The sequence below is a fragment of the Pararge aegeria genome, chromosome 18 (genome assembly GCF_905163445.1).
Source record: "Pararge aegeria chromosome 18, ilParAegt1.1, whole genome shotgun sequence".
In the NCBI taxonomy this organism is placed as follows: Eukaryota; Metazoa; Arthropoda; class Insecta; order Lepidoptera; family Nymphalidae; genus Pararge; species Pararge aegeria.
The window spans coordinates 7,599,786-7,621,961 of NC_053197.1; the positions used below are offsets into that span (position 1 = coordinate 7,599,786).

At 35.0% G+C, this 22,176-nt stretch overlaps 1 protein-coding gene across 3 annotated transcripts in view; it reads left to right on the forward strand.

Moving 5' to 3' along the window:
* The window catches only part of LOC120631589 (proto-oncogene c-Fos), a 96,590-nt gene that overhangs the window by 57,260 nt on the left and 17,154 nt on the right, over nt 1-22,176 (forward strand). For 2 of the 3 annotated variants that reach the window (XR_005659062.1, XM_039901227.1), the window contains exon 1: nt 20,936-21,199. Coding sequence is in view for 2 of the 3 variants with exons in the window: in XM_039901227.1 (XP_039757161.1) it covers nt 20,936-21,199 (264 nt within the window). In the remaining variant the exon portion in view is untranslated. Of the gene's footprint in view, nt 1-20,715; nt 21,200-22,176 lie in introns of those variants that run through there. The other variant, XM_039901226.1, reaches the window with a different exon arrangement.

Consider the following 22,176-nt stretch of genomic DNA (forward strand, 5'->3'; position numbering starts at 1 on the left):
TGACAACAACGGCTTGTTGTTTAATCTTTGTTTTTTTTTTGTGTATGTTTTTAATAGAAAAAGAGTTTTTTTTTTTTAAATAATAGTAGGTTCATATAATAGGTGAGTAGCCAAATTTACTTTTTTTTGAATGTAAAAGCCGTAAACATACTCAGTTTCCTTCTAATAATAAAGAACTGAAGTCAATATTTTTTTAAACCTGTATTGCCTCTTTATCTTCGCTACCACGCGGCGTTCGGTTGCTCCGATTTTTCAGCGGATATCTTTAGAGGCATTCGTAAGAGCCATACTTTATCTAAGTATCTTTTAAAATTTTATTCTAAACAATGAAGATCACCAATGAGCGAATGTCGCTAATAGCAATCGTTGAGAACTTTATAAAATCACTATTATTAAAGTGATGAATAAATCAAGAACTGGTTAGATAAAGATCGTGTAATAATTGTTTTAAAACGCGCATCTCAGATCTTCTTACTGGGTTAAGGTTATTTTCAAGACTTTAGCAGAGTGTCTAGTGTTTTTCCTTATTTAATAACCTCTGACTTTCGGATAGCAAAAAAATGGATAGCGAAAATATACTTACTACCATTAAAATTCCGGAATCCAACCATACTAGGCGGGATAAAATAGATCTAGAATAGAACTTTATGGTATATATATATATATAATAGAGATTATTGGAGCAGTTATAATTTATAACGGTCATATATTTTACTTTAAATCACTGACATGAGAATTTGACCCAAAACCAGTTCTATTCTCAAGTCAGGTCAAATACTGTAAGAGAATTGTTTTTTTCAAATTTACTTCAACTTGCTATTTTACCGCCACCTGGTTAACGACGGCCCAAAATGACGTGAAGCAAAATTTACCATTAACGAGGAAACCGCTCAAAACCATTTGAATGTAGGAAACGGACACGGAGAACCGACCCCAGATGAGGGGAACAGGTGTTTGATGGGTACTATTGCTATAGAGCATAATTTAGTATATCAAATCGGTAATAATAATTATTTCCTGGCATAATTATACAGTTTAGCAAGTGTATACGAATAAACATATATTCAAACAAATAATTCACAACACCATTACACCTACGCAAAAACATACAACGCGATTCCTCTTGACCTCCAATCCCAGTAATAATGCGCTTCTTAAATCACTTTTAGATAAAACAACTGTTTACACACATCTTCATTTAGTAACTGTTGAATAATGGCTATTATCATTCAAATCCAAATAAAATATTATATCTCGTAACTCATTAACAAAAAACACCATCTGCCATAATAAGATTAGCGTTTTTCCAATATTGACTTTTATTAATTTAAGGCCGTTGTTTTCGAATCAATTAAAGTCAGTAGTTCTTAGTTATTTCCGAGGCCGGATTATCTTGAGAACGATTATTTTGATACTTATTTCATAATTTTGTAAAATAAAAAAAGGCAATTTCAAAGAGTCAAAGCTTTTAATAACCTCTCCAATAAATGAGCCTGAAGGTGGGTTAGTCAACCTTTAAAGAACTGCGTGTCAATAAAAGCAAACATCAATAGTAGTAGGTATATACCTACTCACTATAAGTTACGAATATCATAGGTGACCTATAGTCTATTGGTTGTAAAATATCCATTTTTGCACGATTAGCGACTAAATTAATTTGCAAAGTATTTTTTTAGAAATAACTGTGTTAACCGTTTTCACAGAACATTATAATATTATGCTTGTATGGACATAAATTGAACAAACACGCGAACTGAAAATCAACTCCGAATGTTAATTATATACTTATGCTTTTAACATAATATATATATAACAGTTTTTGTTATTGTTTATAAAAAAATATCAAAGAAGAAAATTCAAGAATGAAACGAAATAACCCAATCTTTGATTGCGTTTTTAATGATTCAAAAAATCTGCTTTTTAATTAGTAGATCGTGGTAAACTAGGGCCTATTAATTCCCTTTTGATTTGAAAGAAAACCTGTGCCCTATTTGTAGGGCATCCAGGCTCTCCTTATAAGATGATAATGATGATTTAATAGTTATTGGACAATAAAATTTTCTCTGTTAAAAAGTTAAGACAGTTTTATAATTAGTTAAATTTTGTAATTTATTTGTAGTTTAATCAAAAGTATTGCAACTTTTAAGTTACTAATGAAAATAAAATCAGTTATTAAGTTTTAAATGAGTCGAAATCTAAAACCCCATAACCGTTAGGTTAGGCTATTTTAGGTTAGAAAGTATGAATGAATGAATGAATGAATACACTTTTATTGTACACCAAAGAAACAAAAAGTAGTTACAAAGATATAAATACAATCAAGAGAGTACAATTTGGTGGCCTTATCGCTACATAGCGATTTCTTCCAGTAAAAGTATATTATTAAAAAGTATGTTTATGTGTCTAACCTACCAAAAAATAAAATAAAAAGGTACATCTTTTATTGTTTTGTTTTTTTTTATAGTTCTAACAAAGTTGTTCTCCGTGAGCTTTAACGTACAAGGTCGATCTGTGGTTACGCCTGTCACTCAACAATTGTGTTAAATTAAGTGTGCATTATATTGTGAGAAATGATACAAATTATTCGTAGCCCTTTTTAAAGAAATATTTTCCATACGACTTTATCGTGGTATAAGTCACTTGCATAGATGATACGAAAACCCTAATCCGCTATTGTATACATAATACACGGTGCCTTTTTTCGTCTTACATCAGTGACCCAGCTCATCTATCTAATGTTTACCAATCATTGGTAAAAAATAATAAATAAATAATAATATGAAGAAAAATGGTGATAAGAAGCATCCTATATCGAGTGATAGCGGCGCGGTGCGGCAGCGGTATCAATTTAATCAATTGCTGTCAAATTATGCAGCTTTTTTAACACCTTTTTTTTTACAGATAAGCCCAATAAATTCTAATTCTGGACTTCGTGTTCCATAATTAAGCATGCTAAAACTATATAATGAAGCAGTTAGTAAACTGAGCAATATAAGTTTATGCAATATTTTACTAAACTGAACCAAGTTTTTAACACACCAAAGTTAAAAATTTGCTTCAGTGTACGAAAGCGTACTACAATTAATAGTCTGCGACATTTCAACGTTATAGGTTAACACGTGCACCTCATTAAATTACACAATATTGTTTTTTATCTTAATATTCCGCTTTATACATTAAACGTACCGCCGCTCTGTGCCTTAGGTCAACATCACCATAAACCCATTACTGGGCCACCACAGGGCACGGTCCACGGATCTCCTCTTAGAATGAGAAGGGTTTTATTTAGGCCAGTCTACCACGCTTGCTCAGTGCGTGCGCCCATTGGTAGACTTCACACGCCTTTGAGAGCATTATGGAGAACTAATGCATGCAGGTTTCCTCACGATATTTTGCTTCATCGTGTAAGAAAATGCTTTTAATTGCTTTAATAAAATTTTTAATGTATTTAGCAGAGACAATCTAGATTGTTGAGCCAACAAAAAATATATTTTTGTAGGAAAATAATAATTACCAACTAAAATTAATATTTACAATACATATAAGCCGTCTAACTGGGCACTTCACTAATCACTTATGGGCATGATAACCCAAAATGCTGACGCTATTGCCCCTTTGGATTGCTAGACTTAGCCGTTGGGCTTAATAAGCGCCAGCTCTTGAGTCACCAGACGTAAGGACCAGTTATTGGGACACGATGTTAATAAAATTTTTCGTATCCGAAGACCATGGGCCCAAGGTCTCAAACGCAAGCGCCTCAAAAACTTAGTCATTACAAATTGCTTTAATTGAAAATGTACATATCTTTCAAAAGCTAAAGGTGCGTGCCGGGGATTGAACTCGGTCCCCCGCAAGATAAGCTGAAGCCTTACCCGCTAAGCTAACACCGCTCTTAAGTCAACTAATTTATATTTTTATTATAATACAAATAAATAACCATGCGTTTGAGGACAATCGACCGACATTATCAATGCCTCAGATCGACAATGAAAAATGTTATATGTAGCGCACCTCAAAATTACACATGCATAAAACTAAATTGAACAACCTTGCCCGCTTCACGACCACATGATGAGTTTTTGTTGTTTACATGAATAACTAAACATGTGTTACCGTGGACCTTAGGGCTAACCAGATACCGAGACATTCTAGTCGCCAAATTACACGACATTTAATGAGCGTTTAGACAAAGGTAAATAACTGTCCACAAAATTGGTTTTCAATACTTACTCGCAATGTTGCTTTTTATCATTCATTATAAGTTTACTGTTACATAAGATGCAATCTTCTTTTAAATTCTGTCGGTTTTTTCATGATAAAGTCTTTGTTATCTGAGAAAATACTTTTAGAATATTATGACTTGTTTCCGTCTTGATCTAGGGGCCAGAATCGTATTTTCGGGAGACTTCTTCTACCAACAACAAACACACGTGTTTTGCCTTTAGCTTGGCTTTAAAGTTTGTGATCTGGAAGTCAATTCCCATATTTGCGTAAGAATGTATACAATTATTATCGTATTCAATATTATGCAACAAATTACGTCGCTACGCGTATTTTTCGTGATGTGTTTAGCGTCGTATATTTATTAAAAAAAAAATTAAATGTAACATTTCTGTAAACTACGTTAATGTATGCTCAAATTTTTATGTTCATGTTTCAGTTACGAGATTGCGTGACGCACCTAATCCCTGTTTCAATCACGGAATGCCAAAATTGCCTGAAATATGCTGCTGAAATTGCTAGTTTGCTTAGACCCTATTTACACAGACTGTAATGAAGATCTCTATCGCATTTTAGTATCTACACTGAGCTAAATAAGAGCTACTAATGAAACCAGTAGCACAATAGACCCCAGTTATTAGTTTAACGCTTTGTGATTCCCTAGGTATTATCATTTTATTGGTTTCCTGTCGTAAAATGTCCGAGGCCACGACAAAATTGCAACTCTTCAATAGTTGCAGTTTTTCCGCGTACCTAGACCTACCTACCTACTATTTGTACGTGGGCTGGGTTTATGCAGAAATGAAACACCTAGGTCACGTAACTTTTATCACTCCGGTGCAGCTCCGGAGCTAATCAATTTTACGATTTAATTTTCAAGATCAAGAATATCGTTGTAGAGGATCGAATGATCATAAATACTATAGAAAAGAAAGGAATTTGTTTGGAACTAACAGATTGTACAATTTTTAACTTCCTGGAAGAGAGATCGGGCTACGTAGAGATTCTGTGTACTAGTAGGCAGTCTGAGCTCGCCCTCACCACATTGGGAGGCTCTGGAACATTTAATTTTTTTGATAATTATGTAGATGCGAGCGCACTGTTTTTTGAGTTGTTAGTGTCATAATTTTTTTCAATAGTATACCAATTAATAGTGTACCAACACATGGCAAGGTGATATTCAGTGTGTGTTGGTTATACCCCCTTCAGAGGGAGGAGTCCCCACATAGCCTAAGTCCTGCCTAAGGGTCGGAGGTAGCAATAAAGCTTTTCCACCACGCCAAAAAAAGTTGATATTAAGTGACGTGCACTTCATACATGCACAAAAGCACTGCCTACCTTAAAATGCCAGAGAGAGTGGAGATTTTTGCCATTTATGCCATTTTCATGTTGTATGCATACTCTGGTAAGAAAATCCATTGCACGCCACTGGTGATATAAGTTCAAACCATTCGCAACTACAAATACTCCAAAGTCTCCAACTTCCAAAAAGTTTGAAATTAATCGGTCTGACCGATTTTGAAACCGATCGAATGTAAATAGTTGATATTATTTTATGATCACTCAAAGATTGCACCAGCTATATAACTTGCTCCATGATATTAATATTTTCAGTTATTTTTTTTACTGTACGGGTAGCTTTATTCTTGCAAAAAAAAAACTTCATACTGATAGTATAAATGCGAAATGTGTTTGTCCTTACTTTACACCATAAATAAGCAACCAATCTATTCCATTTTATGCATTGAATTTTAATGTAATTTTTATCCCAAGAAAAAACAAAAGGTCCCCCACAAGAATCGTAAAAAAACCGTGATAAATGCGCACGAAACACGCGGGCAAAAGCCAGTATTCATAGAAAAAAACCTACCTTCATTTTGCTTTCGCAAATAATTCTTTCAGTAGGTACGTTAGATCGGGCTAATGGCACTTGTCCGTTTGAAACTTGATCTAGGTTGTATTAAATTTGATCCAATTCAATCAACTGTTGTAAGCCGTAATACACAAATGTCAGATTATCATAACAGCTTTTAGGTTACTTAAGGGAAATTCCCAGTAGGTCAAGGAACTAGGAGTTTGTCGTTAACCATCATTGTGCCTTGGAGAGCACTTTAAGCCGACCATCTTACTTGTAATTCTTATAATCATTAAAGCCTACGTTATCGTATAAGGAGTCCTGCTACCATCAATGTCACATAAGCAGTTTGAGGAGGAGATTTACTGAGATAGAGCTTTTAGTGACAGAGCTCGTCCAGGGAAGTACTCCCGCCACCAAGAGCTATATATCTCGAAGGGATTGATAGAGAGGTTATGTTGAGTTACGATCAACTAAAATCCCGTCTGAAGTCATTATTCTGACTTTTCCAGCCTCTTAAAGGCGTGATTGCCGGGTTAAATGTAAAACATGCTTAAAACCTACGCACTAGAATGATGTACACGGGTCGGCATTTTGTACATGGCCTGCGAAGTGGTTCTCTGTTTAGGCCATTGTTATCATCAGGTGTGCAATCAGTTTGGTCTGTCAATTATAATAATATAAAAGGGATCTCACAGTATGCGATGCTTTAGATTTAAGCCTGGATCCCATTGACTAACTGGTTTCCAAAGACAGGTGCGGAAATGTGACTACTCTAATGGTAACATCTCACTGGTTAGGTATAAGTGTATGGCTTACTGCGGTTCACATATTACATTATCGCTGTCCTTGACTTTGAATACCTACTGAGGAAAATAAGCGTATTATAGGATTATATGTCACGCTCAATTAATACCTAAATGAATCGAGTCTTAGTAAAATATTTGGGTCGAATGAAGAACTAAATTACCTAGAATCTGTATCTAAAGGCCTCCTTTTAAGTTCCTGGAAAACTAATTGTTTAAAAAGGTCTGCACGCTTCTTATTGGATTTTATGCGGAGTCATACAGAAAAGCTATAATTTCCAAGCGGCACAGCTTTGACAAGTTTTTCTGACAATACATTCTGAGTGCCACTCTGGATTAATGAATTAGTGTTGTATCAATCGCACGTCTTGAGGAGCCAGTTAGGTATCATGCCAATAATCCTGCATTGGAACAGTATAGTTAACCCCTATCTATTTTAGGAGAGAAGACCTATGCCGAATAGTATATATATATATATATATATATATATATATATATAAATGTCTCGCCTGTGTACGTTTCATTGTTTGCACTGTCCATCTTTCATGTTTTCTATTATTACTTTCACAAAGGGCTGTCTGGAGATTGCGTTTGCAATAAGACCGCCTTTGCACACAACTGTATTTAACATTTTATTATTTTTTTTTAATTGTTTTTAATTTTACCTATTTTTTTCTTTTCTTGTGTGTTTCTTGTATTGTTTCTAAGTTGTAAGTTGTTGTTCTAAGTTGTGTGCAATAAAGTATTCTAAATACGCCCGCGTTGAAATTTTTTGATTTTTTGGTACAAAATCGTATACAAGTAACAAGAATGCAATCCATTTCCTTCACAAATGTTATCTTTATCTGTAAAGCAGTTTAGTAACAGATATACAGAGTTCTTTTGATATTTTTTTATTATTGAGGATAGATTTTTGGACTGTACATGGGGCATCTACGTTGCATTATGCCACCTTTTATTTGATATCAAACATTAAACTTGTATTTCTCCTTGTTTAATTCGTTAGGTGCTTGCCTGCTAATTATGTTTGCCAAGGCTGCCATGTTTGTTTTCATCGGAATGCTAACATATTTCATACAAAACGCAGATCAAAATCTTAAGACCATTTTTAGGAGATACGGAATAAGTGTCTTATGTTTTCAGCAGATTTAAGTTCTGTGGTAGGCTTCGGCACGCTACCTACGAAGACCAACCGCCAAGCGATTTTGCGTTCCGGTACGATGACTCCATAATATGCCGTTCTTTAAACCTGCATTCCATTGAATCAACCTGACTGGTTTCTAAAGACAGTTTCTGCCGTATGTGTGAGAATGTTACTACTCTAATGATAACATCTCATTGGATAGGTAAAAGTGTATGACTTATTGCGGTTCACACATTACAGCATTATCGCTTTCCTTGACTTTGAATACCTACTTAGGAAAAAAACGCATACAAAATATGGATTTTTTAACAAAACCGGATGAAAAGCTTGAGAGCCTGTTTGGAAGATAAGGATAAGTGGCTAATGTTTTCAGCAGATTTAAGTTCGGAGATAGGTTTTGGCACGCTACCTACAAAGACCAACTGCCAAGCTACTTAGCGTTCCGGTACGATGAAGTGTATAGCCGCTTAGGGGTTCGGTTTTTAATATTACTGCCTAGCAGGTGTGCTCGCTTCCATCTCAGACTGCATCATCACTTACAACCAGATGATATTTCAGTCAAGGGTTTTTGAACGGTGGAATAAGAAAAGAACAGCATCTAAGTCATAATATATCTACTCTTAAACTGAGACCAACATCAAGCTGTTCAAAGTTGTGTTCATTATTATAATAAATAATAATAATAAATATAAGTACTAGGACAATACACACATCGCCATCTAGCCCCAAAGTAAGCGTAGCTTGTGTTATAGGTACTAAGTTTGATGAATAATTTTTAATAAATGCATAAACATACTTATAATGTACATGTAAACACCAGATACTGAAACACAGTCATGTTCATCACACAAAAATTTTCCAGTTGTGGGAATCGAACCCACAGTCTTGGAGTCAGAAAGCAGGGTCGCTGCCCACTGCGCTAATCGGCCGTCAACAAATATCACATCAACCAATGGACATCGATTGCTGGACATATTTCTTTTGTAGGGAGTTTTAAAATCCACGATTATGGGCCGCGACTCGTTTGATCTTGACTTTCCTGCGACTCGTTTGATGTCTTCTGTCCACCTCTGTTTATAGCTGCGGGGTCGCCATTCCAGCACCTTGGGATCCTAATGTCCATCGGTTCTCCGAGGTAAGTCCTCCACCCATTGCCACTACAATTTTGCAACTCGTTGAGCTATGTCGGTGACTCCAGTTCTTCTACGGAACTTCTCATTTCTGATTAGATCACATAAAGTGCTTCCCATTTCTGGCATTGGCTGAGCTTTCTCATAAGACCCATATCAAGTTACCGCGTTTCAGATCAAATTTGTTGAGTAAGTAATGGATAATTATTGATCATTAGGTACCATACATGATACAAGAATGTTAAATTTAACAATTTAGGTTTTTCAAATTAACAAAGTGTCTGACTGACATTCGTTTAAATGCAATTTTTGCTACGTTTATTCCGGTACGTCTAACCGATTATGGTAATTGGCTTGTAAGTTAAACTCGTGAGTTAAATTCGAGATACGTATATCCGATATCTTAATCGTGACTGAGCTAGAATGCACATTAATAGTTGGGTGATAATAACTTTATGTATTTTAATTACCTGTACATAATAAACCATGTTCCGGGGCCACATGCCTTCACTGGCAGCACGCTCTCCTGGCTCAAAAGCTTGTTCACTAACTATGAGCCTCATTAGCATAGGGAGGTTCGATTCCCGGCCCGGAAATTTAGGTATTAAACTTTCTGAATTTTGTCCAGTCTGGTCTGATGGGAGGTTTCGGCTGTGGCTTGTTACCAACCTAACAATAATGATGTGCCGCCAAGGGGTTAAGCGTTCCAGTTCGATGCCGGTTTGAAAACGATGTATCGAAATTGCGCGGGTCAACTAGTGTTTAATAAAGGTACCCCTTACAGCATCTTAGAATGTATCTTCGTATCTTTACGTATCATTGATGGATATTGCAGACAAGGTTAACTTGTTCTAAGTGGTAAAAAAAAGTCACTTAGGGGACGTTGGAGGGAGATTAATAAGAGATAATTGAAGAGATCCGGAAGCACCACTTAGTTTATTAGCGTTTGTTTCGGTTTTTAAAGAATTACGTAGGAAAATTTAGTTTCGCAAGCTACGAAGTATCCCATGTTTATCAACAAAATATGCAATCGATGCAAAATTTCGCAACAAAGTTTAGTTCATTAAAACCCGCAAGCGCGTTTTCGGTTAAAAAAATCTCGATAAATTAAAAAACAAACGTAAAAAGAAATATAAATATCTTTAATGTTCAAGAAAAGGTCGTTCATATGATACCAAGTTTCCTCATTTGTCTATGCCTATTCGAGTCACTAAGTTTGAAATTTTCCCACTTAACTTTACTTTAAAGTAAAAAATCATTTTAGTCTTTTTACTACTTGGATAATGAGGTGCCAGTATAACTTTAGGCAAATTAGTACCATAAGGGTTACTTTTTTACCATTTTGGAAATGAATTTTATAAAATATATCGAACTGAGAACCTCCTCCATAAGTATAATGTTAATATTTGGTAGGAACCTGTTCTGATGTTAATGTATTTTAATGTGTATGGATGTCTAGAATTGTCTAGTCCACTTGTATGATTAAATATCTATCTACCTTAGCAACGCAGTCGAAGCCCTTCTACGACTGCATCATTATCTATAGTATGTCTTTGTATTTCTATTGTTTTTTTTATTTTCCTAACATAGTGGTGTACAAATAAAGAGTTAAAAAAATAAATAAATTATCAACGAATTACCGGCCAACTACAGACCAAGTGTCTACTCTCAGAATGAAAAGGGCCTAGGCCTTAGGCTTGCTTAGCGTGAATTGCTAGACTTCGAACGTCCTTGAGAACTAATGTTTTTTGTAATAGAGAACCCTCAGGTTTCTTCATATTGCTGTTCTTCATCGTTAAATCAAGTGATAATTCATTGCTTAACTAAAATTATTATTATTATATACCGATATATATATATTATATGTATAAGTATAGGTAGGTATATATAGAATTGATGAAAATTTATGAATAAACATTGCTTAAAACGCACATAACTTCAAAAATTAACAGAAACGTGCCGGATATTGAACACCCGAAAGGGAGACTGAATATCTTAACCACTAGGTTATTACTGGTAATATTCAAATTGATTATACCTATAATAAGAGAACTTTCTCGAACAATATTAAGCACATATTAAGTCAAATTCAACATGACGTAGGCGTCAATATTGAATGCAAATTTTTTCGTCTACAACTCGACAGACGCGAAAAACGTGAACAATGCGCTGTCAAAGTTCCTTTGTTCCTTTTACGCGTCGTAAGTGTGGATATATGTATTGTATTTTGAGCATAATATTCCAGCGCCGAAATAAAGGTACAAGATTAATTCATAAACAGACATGCCACACCTTTCTACTCCACGATACCCGTTAGATACGAGCTTTCCTTAGTTTAAGAAACGAATGTCTTAAAAATGTGGACGCAAACGCAATTTTGACTAGCTACTAGGTTCTATGAGACTGTCTTAAATATATGTCTGCCTTCCGAACCGGTGGTAGAGTCACTACAAACATATTGACTTGATATAAACACAACATACACAATATATATGATAGTGCATATACACTAAGCCTACTTAAAATAAATGAATTTTGAATTTTTGAATATCTTTTTTTACTTATAACCATATAGAGCCATTTTAGCTTACCGTAATGAATCTTTGATTATCAAGCATTATTAGTAGTAGAGCTTAGTTGGTTAAACGCTCAGGCTCGATTTCCAGAGAGTCGCAGGTTCAAATTCGAATATTTTTATATACATTTTGAATCTACCAATTATACTTAGTATTTCATATGGACTAATTAAAGTTTTATTAAAAGGCATTTAACCGCAGTTAATGAATAAACGAATGCACAATGAACAATATCTTAGGTTTGTATTTGTTTTTTGTAAATGAAATTCAACTCCTTATGAATAATGCAATAGGTACATTGGGATTTAGTATGTTCATATGAGACCCACATTTAACTTAAATAATGCTTAAATAGGTAGGAAGGTAGATACATAAATTACATCGTAAACACGACAATCGCCCCAAATTAATTGAAATAGGACAAGGTGAGTTAGCCATATTATTTTATGATGCTTAAAAAGTTATACGAAATTTTACGGTTACAATAAAGTATATATACAAGTTATATTACAATAAGATATAACCACAGAATTAAGAACGAACCTACAGAAACCGTGTACACGACTAATATTAGAGCATCAATAACCACTCCACCTTAGCATCGTATCTCAAACAAACGGTTAGTCACTTCATACCATTTAGCAGTTAACAGTAATTATTTTACCTCTAATGTTCTAAAAGCTCACCATAAAATGGGAAAAGTGAGCTAGCAAAATTCCGCGGGTGTAGAGGAGACGAGCGCGAGGAGTTTTCACAATGCATAGATACATACAATAATGGCTATATGAGGATTCTGTGTGTTCTTAATTCTGTGGATATAACTAATGATAATTAAATAATCACCGTCTTAAAGTAGCACCGAATCGCGCAGGAAACATTAATTTAATTATATTTGAGAGATGTGCTTCGAAAGCGTTTGTTAGACAAAAATAATAGAAAGTTACTAGGTACTTAAAGTTACATTGCTTTACGCAACTTTTTTTCATCCTTTCAAGTCTCAAAAGTGACTGAAAAATGTGCAATGTTTGTATTGTATTTTTTTATTACACTGAGGTTATAGTGTTTATCTGTCATATAAAGTACCAATAACGATATCAGAATGAAAAATAAAACTGGGTATTACTGGTTAATGCAGATGCTGTAAACACTTTTTAATAATTTTACTGTCAGCTCAAAGGTCAACAGTCTTAAAGAGTCGCCACGTGCGGTATGCAGCATCTGTGTGCGGCTTGCTCTATGGCGTTGGTTTACGTGTGTGCGTGTGAGAACACACCCACCGACAGCCGCGCCGAAAATTACGGCCGATAGTTTTTGCCCGCTGCAGAGTGTCAAGGACACGCGCGCTTCTGTTGCTACGTTCAGAAACTTTTAGGTACCTACAAGTTAAATTCGTTTCATTTGTGTAAGCTTGGCATCGGAAATTCGAATTTCGAATGTATTCGAATGATTCCTGTTTTTTTTCTTATAGCGTTATTGGTGCACTGTAATTGCGTTAATGTTATGATCGAAAACATTACAAATATTAAGTTACAATAGCTACTTTCCTTGACTTTTTGCACAGTCGACGTAGACCTGGAGTCAATGACTTCATTTAATAAAAAAAAAATAGGTTAAGGGCTTAGGTAGGTACTAGTTTTTCTAGAATTAGTCATCCTTAAAGTGCATTAGATACCTAGCTAGCATTGATATTCTTTTCCTAACGAAATGATGAACAAAAGCAGATAAGCGGGCAGTTAGGTACCTATCTTAATATATATAAATCTCCTGTCACGATGTTTGTCCGCGATGGACTTCTAAACTACTTAACCGATTTTAAATAAAATTGGCTCACCGTGAGCAGTCTGGTCCAACTTAAGAGATATGATATCTTAGATCTTTAATTATAGTCGCAATTTTATTTTATTGCAAATTATTTGTCACATGTTATATATATATGTATATATATACTACAATACTCACTTAAGGCTAAGCGATACTGAATACTTTAAAAACAAAATCAAACGCAGACGAAGTCGCGGGCAACAACTAGTTTAATATAACATATTAAATTATGTCAAACCTAGTCGGTTGACATAGGCACAATTTAATTTTTCTACTTTGAACCCACCTGTATAGGTACTTCCATTTTAAACCTTGGCTAAAAAGCGGAACATAGAAACCATCCATTTTATTAAAAGAGTGTCATTGACCCTAACTAACATCGTGAAATGGGCGACAAAGTAGCGCAAATTCCAAACGGCTGCTTTTGATCTTTAAAATAAAGATAATCTCAAATTCAGTTTTAATTGAGCGTAAATAATCAGTTAACATTTGTGGCTGAATTTGATTTGCCTTAATTGGCGATTGCTGCCTATTTTTTTATTCAATCGCCCACCTGAATATGCGAACGAGCATAAAGCGCTTTGCAAACGGGGAAACAGGATATCAATGGACACAGGACACCGATTGCTTTACAATCAAGGCACTACACGGACAGCATCGACATTATCATTACTAACTCATTACAGGCTCCTGTTAGAATGAAATTGTTTTGGTCCACTATGCTAAGTGTGGATTGCTAGACTTCGCACAAGAATTATTCAGTAAGAAGGGAGAAGTATAGGACTTGCAATCAGCCTGGGATACCTACTCATGCAAGAGTAGGCCCAAAACATTTTTAATTTGTACTCATTGTACTCATTGAACAAATTAAGCTCCAGATACCTCAGTGCATCGAAAACACCATATTTCATACCAATAATGTTTTCCTTATTACACCTTACAACTAGAAATTCAATATAGACAATCTGACATTTGGAAGATTCAATTAATGTCAATGGTATTCTTTGGTCACGTCTTCTTCGTTGCCCATGTTCGTATATTTTTACCGAAACATTGTTTTCGGAAAATAGATTAGTTATACTTATTATTATTTAATATCCAAATAAATTATCTACGTGTGAGCAATGCCTTATTCAATTTTATTTATCAATGGGTAGGTCTCAGCTTTAATTAACAGGATTGCAAAACAGTTATAAAATAAATTTTTTTTCCTTGAATTAAAAAATGAAAGTTAGTTCCTTTTATCTGCCTACACTAAGTGCGTAATTAATGCATAAAACACACCGGAGCTGTGGCGCAGGCATACCGGGGCCGGGGTGAAAATTATGTTCTTATCATGTATATAATTAAAATAATATTTCTTATTATTTATACGTAGATTAATGTTTAACAGGGAATGTAGTTGTGTTAGAGCATTAATCGATTGCATTGGTCTATACGTCTGGAATGCATCGCCCGAGGATGTAGTGACTACAGTATCACTGAATCAGTTTAAAAATATACTGGACAAACATCAAAAAGACAAAAAGCAAAATAAATTATATGGACGCATCAGCGAAAGCGGCTTAGTCTATTATAGAATAATAATAATAATTGGTTAAGCAATATTGATCTAAAGACCCCACTATTAATTGACCCACTATTCGTCACATCGATTCGCAATTTCAGACTGATCAAAATAAATCGTAAGAGTATGTACAATATAAGTAACGATTAATTTAATCGGAGACAACAATAGAGTTCGCGAGGAATCTTGAGATTTTGCATTTTGTAATTCGAAGGGACATAAGGCTTTTTCCTTACGTCACGTTTTCTACGAGCTAGTCTTATCGCAAGCCACGTAAAGGAATGTTCCAAAACGTATTTAAAGGAGGACATTGGCACTCAAGGACTGATAAAAGTAATTTATAGCACGCCTATTTTGTAAGGTGGGTTCAAAAGTAGGTTAAAATATACATAAGAACTTACGAAGCTGAAGTAAATATTTACATAAAAGATCGTTTAAATATTAAATGATGTGCCACCTACGATTTTTTAATAATCCGATTCAAAATACTTAGTCTTTGCATTTAGGTCTTTTGTCGATAGAACAGACAATACGTAATCTTGCAATGCAGTTATCCGATATCGTGTGTGGTTTGACAGATTAATAAATGATTTGCACTCGTTATGGTTGAGGTTAGGTCTAAAATAAATAATCAATCTTAGTTGGTTAGTCACTGGTTACATTATAATAATAAATATAAACTGGTATATATATAATATGTAATGGTTTACTGTCCCAAATAAATAATATAAAACTGGTTACAACCAAATACATTACACAATTATTATGAATTCAAATATTTTTCATAAAAGTTCCGAAATAAATAATGAATCTATAATCACATCGAAAATTAAATTCAATAGTACTGTCGATATGGATGGCCATACTTACATGAATTTATAAATGTTATAAAGTTTCTTGCCGGCTTCTTCTCTAGAATCTGCTTTCCGAATCATTTATTCGGAAGAGTAAGAGTTAGAGCCAAATAGACTGACTTGAAGTTTCAAAAGTGCGTAATATAGACTAAGTGAAATAAATGAATTTTGATTTTGGATTAGAATTTGAATGAAGACAAATATAAGTATTTCTGAAAAAAAAGTTTCTTGATTTAATTGAAATCTATCATAATTAAAATTCCTTTCGATCATTCCGAATCAGTATTTTGCCTCGACTTTTTAAATTGGTTCTTTAACCCCAAAAGGTAAGTAACTGATATTCCGATCTATCAATCACGGATTTCTGCTCGTTAACCATAAAAAAGGCATCTACCGAGTAAGATTATCCATTTTCCATCTAATAAAGCTAGGTAGGTAATTAGTAGGTATACCACAATGAGTTTATATGTTATAATACGAGCAAGTATTTAAATGGTAGATTCACGTGTGCTCATTCACGTAGGTATCCGCTCGACCTTCGTTTCCCTATTAAGATACGTTCATTCATTATTTTACGATCAGTTTATTGAATTGAACTGCTAGCAGCCTTTTAAAATGCACGTAGGAAAATCAAACCAACTCGTTTATTAATTTAAAAAAAATATATGGGTTGATGTGTCTAAAGGCATGATCTCTAAGATATTTTTATACCTACCTACTTAAATTCACTTAAGATTTAAATAAAGTTAACTACATTTCATCTTGTCTTTTCATGGGTCTTTTCTAAAATTTACGTCGTTACTTAATTCAAAACATAATAAGTTCACTTAAATAACATAAGTATAATATAATGCATTAAATTAATCAAACTGGCATTCAAAAGTAGATATTCACTGCGAAGTACTTACTCAGTACCTAATAAAATCCAATGCAATTAAGTTGACATATATTTAAACGCTTATAGCTGCTATGGGTGAGGCGAAACTAGGTGACCCATTTTCCGTTTGTCCGGGGACAAAGAGACAAACCGACGTTCATTTTAAACTGTGGTTATGGCATTATAGAAATGAGCACCTCGACCCCTTTTGCTCCCGAGCTTTGTAGATGCATTTCCTCCCTTTCACACAACATTATCACTGAAATGGATGAAGAGGGACGGAAAATACGGCTTTCAGTACTACGCAGTGATGGGAATAATTTCAGAAGTAATAAATTGAAAGTTGAAACTAATAATGACTATGCGAAGTTCCAAAAGATAAATCGTCCTCTAAATATATGAACCTACCCTTAAAAATGCTATTAAATTAACCCTAGGTCTACAGATTAATTCTATACTGTACCTATACGTTTTGTTGGGCCTATTCACGAAAATACGAGATGGTGAGCATGGTACTTGGTTAAAAAAGTATTCTCAAGGATGCAGGCCATGAGATAAATATATAGTTTTAGTAGATTTTCAGTATATTTCGGTAGAGACATACGACAATACGACATAAAAGGTAGAGATAAATATAACAAAGGTAACATGTAAACAAAGAGACACACTTTTGCGTTTATTTTATTAGTATGGATTCGCATGCTATTTAAATTCTTATAGGAGGCACAAAATTATATTTTACATGAGTTCAACCTACGCTGTATCGACCGGATACATTTATTTTTCTTATTTCCCTTTTGTGGTACGGACGTCCTACTGCCAGATTGGTATTTGCATTTTTTAACGTTGTATCGACCCACTCGGTCACACAACTGTTAATAAGTACTATATAATATTATATCCTTTTTATACCTTTCGGAATGTACCCTTTATGGAATGTATGACACTAAGTCACAAAATGATTGCTGCATAAATTTATTTTGTACTTGCTGAGTATAAGCCTCATAACAAGGTTCAGAGTCACTCATCGGGCGATGGACAGAGCTATTTTAGGATTATCACTTCGTGATCAAATCACATAGGAAGTGGTCCGGGAGAACTAGAGTTACCGTCATAGAGTAACGAGTCGCGAAACTGAAAAGGCAATGGGTGGGGAACATAGCTCGAAAAACCAATGGAAGTTGGGGTCCTAAGGTCCAAATGGCGAACCCGCTCTGGTAAACGCAGCGTTGGTTCTGATGGATGTGTGAATTAATCAGAATATGGTGGGAATGAATGATATCAATAGAGGAAAACATCGCGAGGAAACCGGTTTCCCCCCTATGTTTTCCTTCACCACAAAACACAAGGATGCTTAAACTAGCTTGCTCTAGGTATTCTGTTGTATGTAGGCAATCTTTGCCAACTTATAAGTAACTACAGCTACTATTTGAACAGATGTTTCATTTACTTGCAAAGCCATTGGAAGTCCGCTGCCGGCGAGAAATCCAATATTGCGTCAAAGCTTGAACACATTCTTTGCTCTTGGCATATTTACAAACAGTCAATATCCAATTTTCTCTTTCAAAATGAGTAATCAATAATACCACAGTAATTAATCACAATCCCTACTAATATCATAACCTAGATTTAGCCGGCGAATTCGTTCGCATCCGTTTCGTTTTTTTAAAAATCCAGCAGCGACCGTTGGTATTTATGGGAAATAAATACCCTATGTTCATTTCCGGACGAAACTTTAACCGAAAAAAAAATTATAATTAACATCTCTCACCAAAATTTTGTTAATATCGCATAAACCGTAAAACTGTGCAAAGGTAACGAAGTGTAAGGTTTCCCAGTGTGCTTTTCCACGAAGGAAAGTTCTAGGTTTGTCCATCTTTCATATATACCAAATTTCATCAAAATCGATGCAGTATGAATATATGAATGAATACGCTTTTATTGTACACCAGAGAAAAAAGAGTTACAGAGATATAAACATTGACCAAGAGGAAACGATTTGGTGGTCATAGCGATTTCTTCCAGGCAATCAAAAGCACAAGGAAAACAAACAGAAAAGAGGTAGGTGGTGCAATAAATGAGAAATAAACATCACATATATGTTTAACTATAATATGAATTTATATATATTGGCAGTCGTATGGAGGTAGCATAAAACAGCAAGCACTTTCGCGTTTATAATATTAATATGGATTAATGTGATTGTTGGTTCATCTTCCTTTTATGCAGCCTACGTAATTTTGCATGGACTAATATGTCCACGTAAAACGTAAAGTGTCTAGCCTATACTTTATACACCGGCAAACTTAGATAGTAAAAACATTGTTAAACAAAATATAGTAGGACCCTTCTGATAAACCCGTTCCGTCCATAAGCTGTATATCCAAGAGTGACGTACGGCCATACATTTTCCAGCGAACGGTTTTAATTATCATGTAGACAAACTCGACGCGGGGAGTGGCAGTCGAAAATACCTATAAGTGGCTTGAACCTTGAAGACGACAATCTATTAGACAGGCGCTTAACCATATATCTGTCGGTAAAGAATTTAACTTGCATGCCTCGGGAGGAAACGCTCGCATCTAGGTTACTCAGGCTCAGTGCTTTATTGCTTTTACGTGACTGATATGACTATAGATATCTACATACTATGCTGAGATAAGAATGTAAGTAGAAGTATACACATGTACGTATAAACTGCGGGTCAAGGTGCCAGACAGCTTTCGACTCGCATAGCTATATAGGGAATAGGCGCAACTTAGCTCCTGTTTAAATCGCGCTCGCTGATCGTGTCCACGATCAGGGCGTGTTCTACTTATACATCGGACGCCCTAATTTCCACATTGTTGCCTCGATCAACATCGGTATCTTTTTGTTTGTTAATTGTTTAATCCATTCGTGTCCTTGTCGCGGTAATCCGCACGACACCCGAACAATGGACAAGACTACACGGAAGAGCGTAAAGCCCGTCGTAAAAAAGCGCTAGTTTATATTTTATAGCGCAATTTCAATTGGTCTGTAAAAAAGCGTTTTATTGGAGTCGCATCCTGACTGCGAGGCCGCGATGGTCGGATAGCTCTACTCTAATTAAAAACTGCCCGCGGGCTCTTGTGAAATCGGGGTCTCGTCTGATTGCGAAGCACAAGCGTGCCCTTTAAAGTTTTTTATTGCACATCAACATGTCTACAGTTTTACTGTATATTTGTGGATAAACAAAAGCTCATAAATTCATACACAATCAAAGATACATGCCTGATAAGTATAAGATTCGTTAAACTTGCAATAGTAATGTTGTTTTCAAATACAAAACAATGTTTTGTCAAAGTTAAATATAAATTATCCCGTTTATTTTAAACCTCAAATGATCCCTCAAAATCCCATCAAAACCCTCTTGATGGAATGTTCTTAAATTAGAAATCAGTGGTACAGAATTAATTAGTGGCTTTTTAGTTTCATTTTGCTTTGACATTATATAATGTCGATACTCAAATAGGAGTCTACTATTGTAAGTAAACTTGCAAATGCAATATGATAAGAGTATTACTTGCATTGCTAAATTTTACCTGGTCCGATAAATAAATTTAAGAAAATCCAGTGCCATTTTGTAGACTAGCTTTAAGACTAGTTTAATTTCTAGTTAAGAACAAATTCGAGATTTTAATATAACGACATCGTGCTAGGAACCTAGCACGATGTCGTTATATTAACAGGGGACAAAACTAGCCAGATGGTCTTTACTTCAGCAATTATAAGAGTGTTTATGTGGCGACCTTTCCACTTTATGCCCGCTCAGTCCTTTCGCAACGTGTGCACAATTGTAAATTTTTGTTTACCTTAACTTAATGGTTTTCTTTTTATTTGCAGATCGCGTAAAACGTTACCAACGTTACCTCCCCGTGAAGACTTCTCGTCGGAAGACTTAAGTGCCATTGGGAACCAGTTTACCACAGTCAGTGATATTTAGCCTTAGTAACATAGTGATAGTGCGTAACCGTGATATAGACTTAGTGTTAGTGCGTTAACCGATAGTTTTAGTGTGAAGTGTAACCAAAAAGAAGTGAAGCTGGCTCCGTACAAGGATATAATGAATTCGTCGAGCATTAGCTCAGCAGTGCCGACGATTAAATGTGAGGATACCTCCCCATCGCCGACTGGTCCTGTGGGAACGGACGGAGAGTCAGGGGCGTACCTTAGTGTGAACGTGAATCTAAGTGCTGCCATGATGAACCTTCTAGCCGCAGAAAGCGTCGCTACCACCACCCTACGGACTCCAGAAATTGTGAACGACGTCATAACCATGACAAATCCTTTGGATCAGTACAACTACGACAAGAATGCTAGTTTTAAGGTAAATATAACCTATTTCTATCTATAGTTACAGTTTTTAGAATGTAATCAATCATGAGGTGTCTGTTCATTCAAGAATGCTTTCATAAATTTTAAAACTTTTACTAAGAACGTGTATATTAGATACTAGATATTCAAAAACATTCGTTTATTTCGTTAAAAGCTTTGTCGAATTTGCAAATGCAATGAAATTAAAACAAACGCTTGTGACGTCTTCTGTCCAGCTAGATTTAAGCCTGCAAAGCAGTATGGTTGGCTTCCGGTTAGAATATAGATACCTACTTTTATGATGATATATTATATTAATAGATATATAGATGACGATGGATAATGATGCAGACGTTATGTACGGACCTATAGCTATTTATATTTTAATGAATACCTACAAACATTTAATGGTATGTATGTTCATGTCTCAAGTAAATAATCTGATGGAATAAAATACAAACAAATAGTAGTTTGTTTTAAACGAATAGGTAAGTTGTGTTCAGCTTGACCTTGGTACTAAACTCCTGAGTGACCTAGATAGTTAGTTACCTACCTACTTAAAGTCGGAACTGCACTTTAGATAAAGTGCCTGATTGAATCCATTTGGCTCCAGTAATAATCATAATGGGATTTACATTGCGTAGGCAAAACTTATGCAAAAACGTTAGGATACGCAATAAAACCATATCTTTGAATTTTCTTTGGGGCAAGGCATTCCAATAACTAAAAGTAAAATGTAGTTTGATATTCCATAAACCCTTCGCTTTACTTACGCTTCCTCGAATACGCATAGCTAAGATTTGGAATGCCCCTCCGATTTCTGACTTTGCAAGGAACCCATATTATTACCTATATTTGTTTCTACAAATCAATAATGGATAGGCAATTTTCTTCAAGGTTAAAGCAAGTTGTACCTTGGGCTGCAGCATCAGGTTGACTGTAGTCAATCGTTATCATCTAATATATTATCAGCCAATTATTGCTGCATTG